This window comes from Rhinatrema bivittatum, chromosome 2 (genome assembly GCF_901001135.1).
Source record: "Rhinatrema bivittatum chromosome 2, aRhiBiv1.1, whole genome shotgun sequence".
In the NCBI taxonomy this organism is placed as follows: domain Eukaryota; kingdom Metazoa; phylum Chordata; class Amphibia; order Gymnophiona; family Rhinatrematidae; genus Rhinatrema; species Rhinatrema bivittatum.
Window position 1 is genome coordinate 784,199,470 of NC_042616.1, and position 15,132 is coordinate 784,214,601.

At 47.6% G+C, this 15,132-nt stretch overlaps 1 protein-coding gene across 3 annotated transcripts in view; it reads left to right on the top strand.

The window, feature by feature from the left end:
- The window catches only part of KHDRBS3 (KH RNA binding domain containing, signal transduction associated 3), a 738,992-nt gene that overhangs the window by 382,074 nt on the left and 341,786 nt on the right, over positions 1-15,132 (top strand). For all 3 annotated transcript variants that reach the window (XR_003854946.1, XR_003854947.1, XM_029592068.1), the window contains exon 6: positions 13,671-13,854. Coding sequence is in view for 1 of the 3 variants with exons in the window: in XM_029592068.1 (XP_029447928.1) it covers positions 13,671-13,854 (184 nt within the window). In the remaining 2 variants the exon portion in view is untranslated. The remainder of the gene's footprint in view (positions 1-13,670; positions 13,855-15,132) is intronic.

The window sequence follows — 15,132 nt, forward strand, 5'->3', positions numbered from 1 at the left end:
TGGTAGGTAGATGACATTTAATGTAAACAAGTACAAAGTGATATACATAAGTGCAGTCTAAATTATAGTTCTCACAGGACAAGCAGGAAGGTAGTCCTCACATATGGGTGACATCATCAGGATGGAGCCCAATCACGGAACACGTTTGTCGTTTCCAGAACTTTGGCACCTACTGGTCATGCCCAGCATAGCACCAACCCTGCATCTAGTAGGGGTCCCCCTTCAGTCTTCTTTTTTCCACGCAGCAGTAGCCACGCGGGTTAAGGAGCTCTTCAGAGATTCCTGACAGGAATTTTTCCTCACAGAACTTCATCAATATTTTCAAAAACATTTTACCCCACAGGGGTCCCCTTATTGACACCTTTGCTCCGCAGTCAAACGGTAAGTTTATCTGCTTGCGGTCGATTCCCATCGAGTTTTTCCCTTGTTGCTTTCCGGCCATCGACCGCACCATGGCTAAATTTTGTCGTGGCCATGGCATCGATTTTTCATTGGTGCCCTGACTGCACTCGAACAGTGTCCATCACTGACCCTCACACAGTCTGTGTGAAGTGTTTGGGGTCTGACCATGATGTCCTTACATGCACCAAATGTGCCCAAATGACACCAAAGGGTCACAAGGCTAGGCTGGAGAAGATGGAACTTCTCTTTTCCTGTCGTGTAGCCAGATGGACTCCGAACAAATGGGTATAGTGTGCTCGTGCTAGCAGTTGGAGACGGATCTGACGTCAGCACGGGTACATATACCCCCACAGGAAGTGAAGCTCTTCAGTAATTTCCGTCTCCAAAGCAGTTTGGAGAGCCTGCACGCTCGCTGAGCGTGTTTCCAATCTACTTCTACTTTTCTACTTCTATTGCTAAAATCTTTACAGGAACATCGAGCCCTGCGCTCCTGCGGTGATACCACTGGTCCCTCCCCCAGTTGAGCTTCCCGGGGTGAGTTCCGTGCTCCCTCGGAGGTTTAGGCCTCGGTTCGGTGGCCGAATCGCGGCGAGGACCAAGCCTGCGGGCTAAGAGGCGCCTCGGTCCCGGCGTGGACCTGGGAGGCAGCGGGTGCATTCCTCAAGCGCGGTGGTGACGGTACTCCCCTCTCCCCCGCAGCCGGAGACCGCCCGGGTTCTAGCCGGGAAGCGCCGAGGATCAGGTAAGGCGCAGAACTTTTACTTTTGGTCTCAGAAGTCGAGGATCAGCGGCGTTGCCTGTATGCGGCACGCCGCGGTGGTCGCCATTTTGTTGGCCCAGTTCAGGTATTGAGCGCCCATGATAGGCGCCTGTATTGAGCGCATACTGCTGACTGCATATTATTGAGCGCATATTCTGTTTAGCATATATTGCTGATCGCATATTATTGAGCGCATATTGTGTTTAGCGTATATTGCTGACCGCATATTATTGAGCGCATATTGTATTAAGCGTATATAGCTGCCGCTTAGTATTGAGCGCATATTGTTGAGCGCATATTGTTGAGCGCATATTATTGAGCGCATGTTGTATTGAGCGCCTATTGTATTGAGCGCATGTTGTATTGAGCGCCTATTGTATTAAGCGCATATTGCTGCCACATATTACTTTAGCGCAATGGACCAATCGAATGCCCCGGTGTCCCAGGCGGCGCCTCCTGATTCCGGCGTGAAAGCTCACGGCCTCTGCTCAGCATGCCAGCTCAGAGCCACGCACAGCGAGGAGCCAGACTCCCTTTGTGCCCAATGTGAGGAGGCAGTGGGAGCCTCGGGCCAGGACCAGTCTCAACCAAGGTTTGTGGATAGTTCTCCAGGGGCCACCCCGGATCTCGCAGGCAGTCTCGAACAGCCGGGAATCCCGGGGGATCTGGTACCTAGGCGACTTGACACCACCTCCATTTCATGGGTGAATCTCTTTAAGGGGATCCATGCCTTTGCACAGATGCAATCAGCTTCCCGTTCAGGCCCTGCTGTTACAGGGGCTGCTGCTCCTGCTGCTGCTCCAGTGGACCCTGCCCCTGGACCTTCGCGCCCTTATCGTGCACCGCCTCCAGGCAGTCCGGTTCAGGCGGACCCTGATGTCTCGGAGACCGACTCAGAACCCTCCGAGGAGGGGGAACTTCCCTCGGGGATGGAGCCATATCGAACCATGAGGCGGTTCTTTCCCAAGAAAGATCTCTCCGACCTAATATCTCAGTGCCTGGCGGAGTTGGATATTTCGGGGCCCAGCTCTGCGGTGCCACCTACACAGAACCCTCTGCTGGAAGGTCTTCGTCCTTCAGCCCGCCATTTTCCCTTCTTGCAAGCTGCACAGCAACTGATAGATCTGGAATGGGCTGCACCGGCGGCCTCATTCAAAGGGGGGCGGGGCCTGATAGGCATGTACCCCTTGGATCCGGCTATTAAGGAGATGCTGGCGTGCCCTCAGGTGGACGCTTTAGTTAGCGCTGTGGTCAAGCGCACTACCATTCCAGTTGAGGGGGGGCGGCCCTCAGGGAGGCTCATGACAGGCGACTGGACGCCATCCTGAAACAGATATTTGAGGTGGCAGCTCTGTCTTTGCGAATCGCAACTTGCTGCACAGTGGTGACGCGCTCCTGTTTGCCACAGGTTAGGAACAATGCTCCGGCAGCGGACATGGAGTCCTCTCTCTCGTTCCTCACGGATGCTGCATCCGACCTAGTCCGTACAACAGCTAAGGGGATCTCATCTTCTGTGGCTGCCAGGAGGCAGCTCTGGATATGGAATTGGTCTGCTGATGCTCCTTCGAAGACACGCCTCACCAGAATGCCCTTTAAGGGGTCCTTCCTGTTCGGCAGCGACCTTGATAAACTGGCCAGCACATGGGGTGCTTCTCCCATACCTCGACTGCCAGAAGACAAGTTCAAAAGGAACCAGCGCCCCTTTCCAAGGCCCTCCAGAGGCAGAAGGTCTCCACGCTTCAATCCCTATAGGGGTCGCTACCAGGCACCTCGTCCTCAGGCCAGGAACCAGTCCTTTCAGCCCAAGCAGCAGAAGAGAGGAGCCGGCTCGGGCTCAGGTCCTGGCCGCGCCTCCCAATGAGATTCAGCCGATCCATCTGGGGGACGGGGCCATAGGGGGCAGGTTAACCCTCTTCTACCCCAGGTGAGTCGAGATTACATCGGACCAGTGGGTCCTCGCCATCATCCGAGAGGGTTATTTTCTGGACTTCCATCATCTCCCTCCGGACAGGTTTGTGGAATCCTCGTGTCCGATCCACAAGAAGGCAGCATTGGAAGCTACCCTGGCGAGGCTCCTGTCCCTGAAAGCCATAGTCCCGGTACCTGCACGGAAAATGAATTCTGGGCATTATTCCATTTATTTCATGGTACCCAAGAAAGGGGGCACCTTTCGGCCCGTCCTGGACCTCAAGTCCGTCAACCAATACTTACGGGTCCCGAGGTTTCGCATGGAAACTCTGCGCTCAGTCAAGAACGCAGTACAGCCAGGAGAATTCCTCACGGCCTTAGATCTATCAGAAGCCTACCTGCATATCCCGATTCATCAGGATCATCAGCGCTACCTACGCTTCAAGGTGCTAGGACGCCACTTCCAGTTTCGGGCTTTGCCCTTCGGGCTGGCCACATCGCCGCGGACCTTCACCAAGGTGATTGTAGCGGTAGCAGCGGCGTTCAGAAGGGAAGGAATCCTTGTCCATCCCTACCTAGACGATTGGCTGATCAGGGCGAAATCGCGAGAGGAGAGCCATCGGGCAACCAACAGAGTGATCGCCCTTCTGGAAAGCCTGGGATGGGTCGTCCACCTCAGCAAGAGTTGCCTACAGCCTTCCCAATCTTTGGGAAGGCTGTAGGCAAGACCATTGCAAGCATCCAGATGTTTCTCGCTTCCTGAAAGGAGTCAAGCACATTCGTCCGCCACTGAAGTGGCCAATGCCTTTGTGGAACCTCAATTTAGTTTTGGATTTCCTCGCGGGATCCACCTTCTGACCCCTTCGGGGCCTGTCTCTACGTTCTCTCACTTTGAAGATGGTGTTCTTGCTGGCTGTATGTTCAGCACGCCGCATCTCGGAGCTACAAGCACTGTCTTGCCGGGATCCTTTTCTCAGACTTACTCCTGAGGCTATCCATCTTCGCACTGTTCCATCCTTCTTGCCTAAGGTAGTCTCACGATTTCACCTCAACCAGACCATATCCTTGCCAACTACGGCAGGCCTGAAGAAATCAGAAGAAGGGCGTTTGCTACGCCATCTCGACATTGGCAGATTGCTGCCCAGTTATCTGGAAATGACAGAAACAGTTCGAAAGACTGACCATCTGTTTGTCCTTCACAGCGGGAAGAAACAAGGAGAAGCGGCCTCTCGGCCCACCATCGCCCGCTGGATTAAAGAAGTCATCAGAGCGGCCTACGTGGAGGCCGGGAAGTCACCGCCTCTACAAGTCAAGGCTCATTCTACCAGAGCCCAAGCAGCATCTTGGGCGGAATCTAGGATGCTGTCGCCTGCAGAAATATGTAAAGCGGCGACGTGGTCCTCCCTCCACACCTTCTCCAGGTTCTACCGTCTGGATGTCCAGGCCAGGGAGGACACAGCATTCGCAAGGGCAGTTTTACACGGTCCTCAGGCAGCCTCCTGCCCAGTCCGGGAGTAAAGCTTTTGTACATCCCATTTGTTCTGAGTCCATCTGGCTACACGACAGGAAATGTTGAGATTACTTACCTGATAATCTCGTTTTCCTTAGTGTAGACAGATGGACTCAGCATCCCACCCAGCTGCCTGTATACATTGGTTTCACCGATTCAAGGTAAGCCTTGTCACTTCTTACATGAGTGCGTCCACTCTACCAGGTGTCGACGCCTTCCGGTTGGGAATGCTGGCGGTCTCCAGCTACTGTCAATCGGTCAGGGGAATCCTGTTTTCACTATTTCATTGAGCGTCAGTACACATATATCCATAACAGCTTTTGCAAGGAAGATTACTGAAGAGCTTCACTTCCTGTGGGGGTATATGTACCCGTGCTGACATCAGATCCGTCTCCAACTGCTAGCACGAGCACACTATACCCATTTGTTCTGAGTCCATCTGTCTACACTAAGGAAAATGAGATTATCAGGTAAGTAATCTCAACATTCGGTCAAAAACCCTGACTCCATCAATAGCTTCGACGTCATCCGAACCAGTTCCGTTGACTTCGCGCCAGCACCGGGAAACCGCTGCTGCCCGACCGGCTTAGTTGACTCCGCAGGTGTCAACCCCCTCTGTTCCTCCACAGGAGAAAGACAGAGGAGAACATTGAGAAAAACTTCGACACCGCCATCGAAAAGCTCAGGCCGTCTGAGCCACCGACAAAGAAGTCCCGAACAGAAAAGGCCCCATCCTCTTCTGTCTGGGTCACAAGGCATCCCCACCTGGACAGGTGCCGGGAGCCATGACTCACCGGTGAACCCTTCAGCTATGCCAGTGTTGCCTCCTACTCCGGAACCGGGTATCCATGCCCCTAGTTTCCGTGAGGAATTGGATCGGATGATCGAAGAGGCCATCGGTAAAGCACTCCAGGGGTTCAAACCTCCATCGATGCCAGTTCCTGAGCCAGCCACCGATCAGATACCCAAAGCGGTTGCACCGCTATTGGCAAGAATGGATGCGTTAATCGGTGCCCTTCCACTGGTGGATCTGAGGGAACCGATGGCCCCGATTCCTTCCTCACTGATACCCTTGTCATCGGAAGAAGAAGAAGAAACACCGATCTCCATTCTGCCCTCGGGAGTGCTGCCATTGATGTTGCCGATGCCACCCTCGATGCCTTCGATGCCCCCAGTGATGCCTTCGATTCCGCCTCTGAGACCATCGATGCCTAGGCCCGAGCCTTCTGGGATAACACTGTTACTCCCTTCTGGTGATGAGCCGTACGATCCTTGGTCCGATGATTCGTCCCAGGATACTGATGATCTTTCTTCACAGCCCTCTCCTCCTGATGAAAGGAAGCGTTCTTCTCCAGAGAAATTGTCCTTTATCAACTTTGTAAAGGAAATGTCTTAAACGGTTCCATTCCAGCTTCAGACTGAAGAGGACTCTAGGCATCAGATGCTGGAGCTTCTCCAGTTTCTCGATGCTCCAAAGGAAATCATGTCTATCCCTATCCATGAAATCCTTCTGGACCTTTTAAAGAGAAATTGGGAGCACCCTGGCTCTGTGGTTCCTGTCAACTGTAAGGCAGATGCCACCTACTTAGTTCAGCCAGCCCCTGGCTTCCAGAGAACTCAATTAGATCATCACTCAGTGGTTGTGGAGTCAGCCTAGAAGAGGGCACGATGCTCAAAACCTCATTCTTCCATTCCTCCAGGAAAGGAACAAAAATTCCTGGATGCATTTGAAAGACGTGTATTCCATGGCTCAATGCTGATCTCTCGCATTGCTTCTTATCAATTGTACATATCCCAAAACAACAGGGCCCTCTTCACGAAGATTCAAGAATTTGCTGAAGTCTTACCTCTGCAATTCCAGGACCAGCTTCATGCCCTAGCACAAAAGGGCCTAGATGCTGGCAGACATGAAGTATGATCTGCATATGACATCTTTGACACTGCTTCCAGAGTTTCGGCGGCAGGAATTAGTGTGAGGAAATGGGCCTGGCTAAAGTCTTCAGACCTCAGGCAAGAAGTACAGGACAGGTTAGCTGACTTGCCCTGTGCTGGGGATAATCTTTTTGGAGAAAAGATTCAAGAAGCAGTGGCACAGCTCAAGGACCACCAAGAGACTCTGCGCCAGCTCTCCTTACTGCCTTCTGATCTCTCTTCCTCTTCCAAAAGATCCTTTAGGAGAGACTCCAAGAGACAAGTCTACCGGCAAAGGAGATACTATCCCCCGGCGTCCAGGGGTCAGCCTTCCAAGCCTTACCAAAAAGGCCAATCCAGGCAACCTAGAGTACAGAAGTCACAGCCAGCCCCCCAGCCAGGTCCGGTGTCTGGCTTTTGACTCCTTCCTAGAGAGCAGTTCCCAGCCTCCACTTCCGGCCATTCCTGTCTGAGGCCGGTTGTGCCACTTCTCCAAACCATGGCATACAGTCACTACAGATCAGTGGGTACCCGCTGTAATAACCCAAGGTTACCACCTCAACTTTCTCTCTGTTCCACCGGATTTCCCACCTCGGCTGACATGAGGAACATCCGACCACTCATCACTCCTGGAGCAGGAGATCTCCCTCCTCCTCCAGTCCCGGACAATAGAGCCAGGGCGCTTTTCCCAACAGGGGCAGGGGTTCTATTCCTGGTATTTCCTGATACCAAAAAAGACAAATGGTGTTCGCCCAATACTGGATCTTCGCACCTTAAACAAATACCTACAAAGAGAAAAGTTCAAGATGGTGACCTTGGGTTCTCTTCTTCCCCTTCTCCAAAGGAAAGACTGGCTCTGCTCTCTAGACCTCCAGGATGCCTATACACATATTCCAATTACTCTGTCATATCGCAGATTCCTGTGGTTCCTAGTAGGCCCAAAACACTTCCAATATTGAGTGTTACCAGTCAGCCTAGTATCTGCCCCACAAATCGTCATCAAGTGCCTTGTAGTGGTAGCTGCCTTTCTCAGGAGTCAGTGTCCACGTCCACGTCTACCCCTATCTCGACGATTGGTTGATCAGGGCTCCTACTCAGCAAGCTGCACTGACGTTTCTATGTCTCACGTGCCATACCTTATCTCCCTAGGGTTTCTCATAAACTATCCAGAATCCAGGCTAGTTCCCTCTCAAACCCTGTCGTTCATAGGGGCCGACTTGGACACTCTAAAAGCGAAAGCCTTCCTACCTCAGGATCGAGCTTTCAGTCTCGCTTCTCTGGCCTATCGACTGCAGTCTCGACAACACTCAACTGCCCGTCATTTTCTGGTCTTACTGGGTCATATGGCTTCCTCTGTGCATGTCACTCCCATGGCCTGCCTGGCCATGAGAGTAATGCAGTGGACTTTAAAATCACAGTGGATTCAGTCTTCTCAGCCAATGTCCACAATTGTCCACATCACCAGCCAGCGTCACTTATCACTGGCCTGGTGGATAAACCAATCCAATCTGCTTCAAGGCCTTCCATGTCAGGCTCCAGGCCCTCAAATAATCTTGTCAACAAATGCCTCTAACCTCGGCTAGGGTGCACATGTTGCAAACCTGCAAACTCAGGGCATTTGGTCTCCAGAAGAAGCCAAACACCAAATCAATTTCCTGGAGCTTCGTGCAATCAGATATGCTCTCAGGACTTTTCTGGATCACCTTTCCAACCAGGTCATCCTGATTCAAACCGACAACCAGATGACCTTGTGGTACATCAACAAGCAAGAGGGAATGGGCTCCTATCTCCTGTGTCAGGAAGCTGCACAGATATGGGCGGAAGCCCTTTCCCACTTGATGTACCTCAGGGCCAGCTACTTGACGGGAGTGGACAATGTGTTGGCAGACAAGCTGAGTCGCGCTTTTCAACCGCACGAGTGGTCCCTCAACCCCACTGTAGTGGACTCAATATTCTAACGTTGGGGTTACCCTCACATAGACCTCTTTGCGTCAGTTAACAACCGCAAAGTAGGGAACTTCTGCTCTCTCGCTCGCAGCCAAGACCTTCAACCAAGAGATGCTTTCTCCCTCTTGTGGACCAGCGGTCTCCTTTATGCGCACCCTCCACTTCCACTCATTTCAAAGACTCTCGTGAAGTTGCAAAGGGACAAGACGCCAGGTCTGGTTTCCAATTCTCCACGACCTATCAGTACACTGGCACATTCCTCTGGGGAAGGACCCGCTTCTGATCACTCAGAACAACACCTGCCTTCATCACCCCAACTCCAGGCCCTCTCCCTGACTGCCTGGATGTTGAAAGGTTGATCCTTCAACCTCTTAACCTTTCAGAGCCGGTTTCCCGTGTCCTATTAGCTTCACGAAAGCCTTCCACAAGGCAGTTTTATCGTTACAAATGGAACAGGTTTGCGGTATGGTGTACTTCCTTGTCCATCGATCCCTTCACTTGTTCCACACCGAAGGTTTTGTACTATCTCTGGCACGTGTCAGAGTCAGGTCTCCAAACTTCTTCTATCAGGGTACATGTCAGTTTGGTAACCACCTTCCATAAAGGTGTCGGGGATGTACCTATTTCAGTACAACCCCTTGTAACACGCTTTTTGAAGGGCTTGCTCCACTTTAAACCTCCACTGCACCCTCCGGCCCCATCCTGGGACCTCAACTTGGTTTTCTGGTGGCTCATGAAACTGCCGTTTGAGCCTCTCCAATCCTGTGATCTCCGCCATGTCACCTGGAAGGTGATTTTTCTTTTGGCGATCACTTCTGCTCGCAGAGTTAGTGAGTTACAGGCCTTAGTCACCTATCCGCCTTACACTAAATTTCTGCATGATAGGGTAGTACTCTGCACTCACCCTAAGTTTTTGCCTAAGGTAGTATCGGAGTTTCATATCAATCAATCCATTATACTACCCACCTTCTTTCCCAGGCCCCACTCAAACCCAGAAGAACGGGCTCTGCATACCCCTGACTGTAAACGTGCTCTAGCATTTTATCTAGACCGTACAGCTGCCCACAGGAAATGCACTCAATTGTTTGTTTCCTTCGATCCCATCAAATTGGGCAAACCTGTGGGTAAGCAGTCTCTCTCCTCCTGGTTAGCGGACTGTATTTCCTTTTGTTACCAACAGGCAGGCATTCCGCTTCAAGACCGTGTTAAAGCACACTCTGTCAGGGCTATGTCAACATCAGTAGCGCACCTACGCTTGGTGCCGCTTGCTGACATCTGTAAGGCTGCTACCTGGAGCTCTCTCCACACCTTCGCTGCCCATTATTGTTTAGACAAGGCTGGCAGACAAGATTCCATCTTTGGCCAGTCTGTGCTACGCAACTTATTTGCGTTCTAAGGTACCAACATCCTTCTGCCAACCTGGTAGGGTTCAGAATCCCTCTACCAAATTCCACCCCAGTTGTTGTGCCTGTTGCACGTCTTTGGGTACATTTGGTGCATTGTTCGGGCATCCTCATCTCGGTACTCACCCATATGTGAGGACTACCATCCTGCTTGTCCTGTGAGAAAGCAGAGTTGCTTACCTGTAACAGGTTTTCTCACAGGACAGCAGGATGGTAGTCCTCACGAAACCCGCCCACCACCCTGCGGTGTTGGGTTTGTTTACGTTTTCTTATTTTATTTTTCGCCTGTACTTTTTACTATAAGACGAGACTGAAGGGGGACCCTGCTGGATTTAGGGTCAGTGCATTGCTGGTCATGCCCAGTAGGTGCCAAAGTTCTAGAAACTTTGAAAAAAGTGTTCCATGATTGGGCGTTTACTGTAAAGATATAGCTGGAGAGGGACTATAGAAAGAACCATCGCTCTTACATATGAGCTAAACCATCACCGTAGAGGAAGTCTTCAAAATTATCACAGGCCCTATTGCCTAAGCATAAAGGAATCATGCGCAACTCCCAGGTATCTGGTGACCACTTTGAAGATACGCATTCAAGTGCCACAAACCACTTGCACGTTGGAGTGGAAGAGCTTTCTGTTGCGGTAGATCTCCTCCCTGTGATAGGGGAGGATGATGGCTACATGAGTGCAATCAATAGCTCCCAGAACATTAGAAAAGTTGTCAATGGCATATAACCCTCTCTCCAAGTCCAGTAACTCCTGCCTTTCAAGAGGGAATTTTATGTAACGATTAATGCAGTTACATACAGCTGTCATGACCTGGCCCAGACAGCAGAAAAACGTGTTTGGGACATTCTGCCGATAACCCTGACTGTCATTTGGAAGGAGCCAGATACCATAAAATGAAGAGTGCACAAGACTTTTGTGAGGCTCAGCATAACGTGGGAACTTTCCGTGACTGGATCCAGATCCCCACTGAGTCTTGATACAAATCCATGATAGCCTGAGAGCTGAGCTGATACTTGGTAAACACATATTCCTCATTGTTAATATCTTTTGCGTTCCTATCTGACCGCAATTATGTGTTGAAAAAGTTCCTAAGGAATAGAACAGCTTTATTTTATGGTGCAAGATTGTGGATATATCCCGATATAATTAAAATAACTCAGCAACGTAGGAAGGAATTCCTCATTATGAAACAGAGGGTACTAGATATAGGTGCCCGATATGTTTTAAAATTTCCTTGTAAATGTTGTATAAATTTCCAAGGGAACAATTTTGTTTTCTTTGACCCTAAACAACTGAGGGATTTTCTATTGGGACACCCCTCTGAAATACCTGTTGTGTGATTGGCTAAGTTAATAATAGTTGCTCACCTATCTTTTCCACTTATTAATGTATATTTAAAAAAATTTTGTTCAATTCGTTCAATTTAGTTCTTGCCTCAGTAATTCTTATATTTAGGAATGTATCTGGATGGTAATTTACCTTTTTTTTTCTCTTAGTACTGGATAATATATGTTATACTTGATTCCAGATTATGTACCGTATTTCTCATAAAGAAAGATTCATGATGTTTAATTGTGAAAAATTTGAAAATAGAAAATTAAAAAAAAACAAAAACCACATATTCCTCTGGCATACCCAGCAATTTGGTGCGTGGATGAAAGATGCACTCCCTGTACTGTTTGCATGCCCTCCTTTGGCAGGCCCTGCTGTTGGCCAGGGTGCTCCACCAGCAGGAAAATAGGCTCTGGTTCCGATGCGGTGACTTCCCTAGGAGGCATTTTAACCTGCCTTTCCTGTTGTAGTTCTTGTTCTTGTAATTGTTTAGGTAGTTGTTGTAGTTAAGCAGCCAGTATCCCACTACTAGTACACTTCCTTCTAATACTGTAGCTGTCAGAAGATAGGGCAAGTAATAAAAGCTGGTTTCATTGGCTCAGCAGGGCTGAGAAGGTGTGTCGGAGAGAAGGCCTTGTTTCATCACATACCAAAATACCTGCAATCCACTGAAACGACAGCTATCATGCCGGTATTTTACTGTGATATGTGGTAGGAGTCCCTCATTTGCATAAAAAGCTAGCTTTTGCATACTCATCAGATTTTCATGCTAGCTTGTAATATGATAAACATTGCGTAATTATCGCGCATTAGACCCCATTTACTGTACTATAAGGCCCTATTGCGAACTGATGAATGAATGACCCTGTAAATTTGGCCGTAAATGTAAAGGCGCTATAATAATAGACCTAGATTTATTCAGCCTACTACCTTCCGAATTTAAAAATAAAATCTGCATGTTGCCCTGATTCTCCTCATGCTCCCCCCCCCCACCCCCTGAAAATTATAAAAAAAAAAAAAAAAAAAAAAGCTGGGCTACCCAATCAGCACTGCCTCTTCTCATCATATTATTGTATTATCTAACTTGTTCAGTTATGCCTTCTATCGCTCCGGCTATCCTAGCCCTCCAGGTTAATACCCCTTGTTATATGTAACTTTCATTTCTTGTTATATGGTTGACTTTGTTATTCCCCTCATGTTATTTGTAAACCGATCTGATATGAATTTCTTTCATGAAGGTCGGTATATAAAAATGTTAAATAAATAAATAAATAAATATATAAAAATTAAAAAATGCAGATCTGAAGATTCCTTCCTGTCTCTCTCCCACTCAAAAACAAAACATGCTGTCCAGCACTTTCTTTTTTGAACAGGAGAGCAGATGGAGAATCCCTTGTCTGACTTTTTTTTGTTTGTTTTTTTTAATTTGATAGGAGTAATGGAAGAGGGTTGTATGATGGCTCAGCTACTTATTTAAGTTTGTCAGGGATGTAGGGGAGTTGTGGTGCCCTTTTTGTGTGAATTTGGTTGGGGATGGGGAGGTGGTTCATTGGCTGATTTAAAAATAAAATAAAATAAAGACAGGAAGGTAGGGTACAGAGGGGATCACAGGCCTGGTTTTGATTTTTTTTTTTTTAATTAGTTAACATTTATTTTCAGTATGAATTGGCTGTTTGAGCAGGAAACCTAGCAGCTGCATAAAGTAATGCTAAATCTAGCTAGTTCAATATTGCCTGGCTAGATTTAGCTGAAATTTCAGCTGAAAACCTAGTAAAGTTCAGCTAAAATTTCCTAAACATAATTAACCAGTTATGTGAAAAAATGGGAGAAAGTAGATGAGCTGTGATAATGAAACAAGGCGCAAGTATGTATACTCTGACAGCCAAACAGGTTAAAAGTATGCATGGTGTTGCAGAAAAATGGGATAAAGTAAGTACATTATGATGGTATGGTAAGGGTATATTCATTGTCAGTGAAACGGGGCAACACTACATGTGCTGTGTGGATCTGGAGCAGCAATGAATATACACCTACTGTGATTGATAAACAGGGAAAACTGATGTGCACTGTGTATCTGCATTTTCAGTATTTTGCCAGAAAAAAGGGTAAAAGTACATGTGCTGACTGTGAGGTTAAGTATGCAGAAGCAGCTTTTCCCGATCATTTTTCATGGATGCTTCTGTTAGTATATACAGTAAATGAGGGCACATTATGCAGTACAATATTAGCATTAGTGCATAGCTAATGAAATTTAGCATTTTAAGAATAGAGAGTTTTCAGATTTAATTAATAACTAAATAAATATTAATTGCTTTAAAATTGGGACTGGCATTGCCTTAACTTGTTTTTAGGATTGCATAATATTGTAACCATTTCTAGACAGAAGCTCCAGTAGCTATATTAATATCTACTATTTACAAAATGCATAATGGGCAGAATCAGAAAGTTGAAAGAGTAATGAGGTAATACTACTCATATTTCTATTTTATTAGGGGCCGTGGAGGAGTACCACCGCCATCAGCTGGTGTGCCTCGAGGGGCACCTGCACCGAGAGGAGTACCAACCGCAAGGGGGCCTGTCACCCGTGGTCGTGGCATTCTAGCCCCTCGAGCAAGAGGAGCACCTCCACCAGCAGGTTACCGACTACCTCCAGCCCAGACAGTATATGGGGATTATGTAAGTAAACATCAATAAACCTACTAAGCAAAGGATCTTTCATTTGATTATGAAATGTTGTAATTTTCCATTATTAAAAATGCTTCTCTTTTTCCCTTTTCCTTTTCTTACATTTTTTATTAAATTGTACTTAGAGCAGTTTTCAGAAGCATTTACTCAGGTAAATAGGCTGTTTGAAAATTGTCCGGGCCTTGCCTGTATAAAAGTACATAAGGGGGATCAACAATGTGCATACATTTACCTGGGAAAAACTTAAGACGGGATGTAGTTAGGGTTAGAGGAGGGAGACCACGTGTGTATATTAGATTTTCAAATCTACTCATGCATGACATAGATTTGCATACAACTGAGGCAGTGTGTATGCATGTCTCTCTCATGCATATTCATTAAGGATATCCTGAAAACCCGACTGGTTTGCAGCCCTCGAGGACCGGAATTGCCCACCCCTGTTCTAAGGGATAAAGCAGCTGCAAATCTATCCAGATACTTTAGCCCAGAAAAAATGTCAAAGGGAATGCATGCTGTTATATTCTCTTGAGAACTGATGCAAAGTCCTTGGGTAAAAGTACCCACAAACTTTGAAACTGCAGACATATGAAAATTGTACCTTGATGGGGCAATCTTCAAACTGGTCCATGTTGGAACAAGATCAACTGGTGCTTTTAACCTGTGACCTGTTCACCAATTTTCAAAGTATAGAGTACCCAAGGGTGTTTCAACCAGATTGTCTTCTTGGAAAATAACATAGATTTGAAAATGCCATCTCCTCCCAGACCTAAACTTGCACCTGGGAACCCCACCTCTAAATGGGGATTAAAAGAAGCATGATGTTCAGCATGCATTATTTTAGTCAGGCAGAGGGAGGGCAGTTACCAGATGGCCAGTTTATGTGCAAAAATGTGTTTTTTTTTCCATATCAATAACTTTGAAATCTTCCCTTACTGGTGGCAATTTTTAATTAACTCTCCTGATTTCCCTCTGAAAACTCTCCTGTACTTTCCCTCTGAAAATTGCTCTCAGGGACCCCATGGACTTTGTATCTGTTTTTTCTACAGGTAGATTTTTGCTGGAAAAGAATACACACAAATGTGAAAATCAGTTCGCATGCGGTGTTTTCAGACCCTGACAAATTTGTGCCCCTAGGAACAAAATCCCCTCAGTCCAGTTAAAAGTACCCATCATATGAAAACCTGCATGTACCTTTAGCCAGTTTCAGTGAGGGCAATTTTTAGACAGCCAGTTTACTTACGTAAATTACTATTTACTTGAGAAATAACT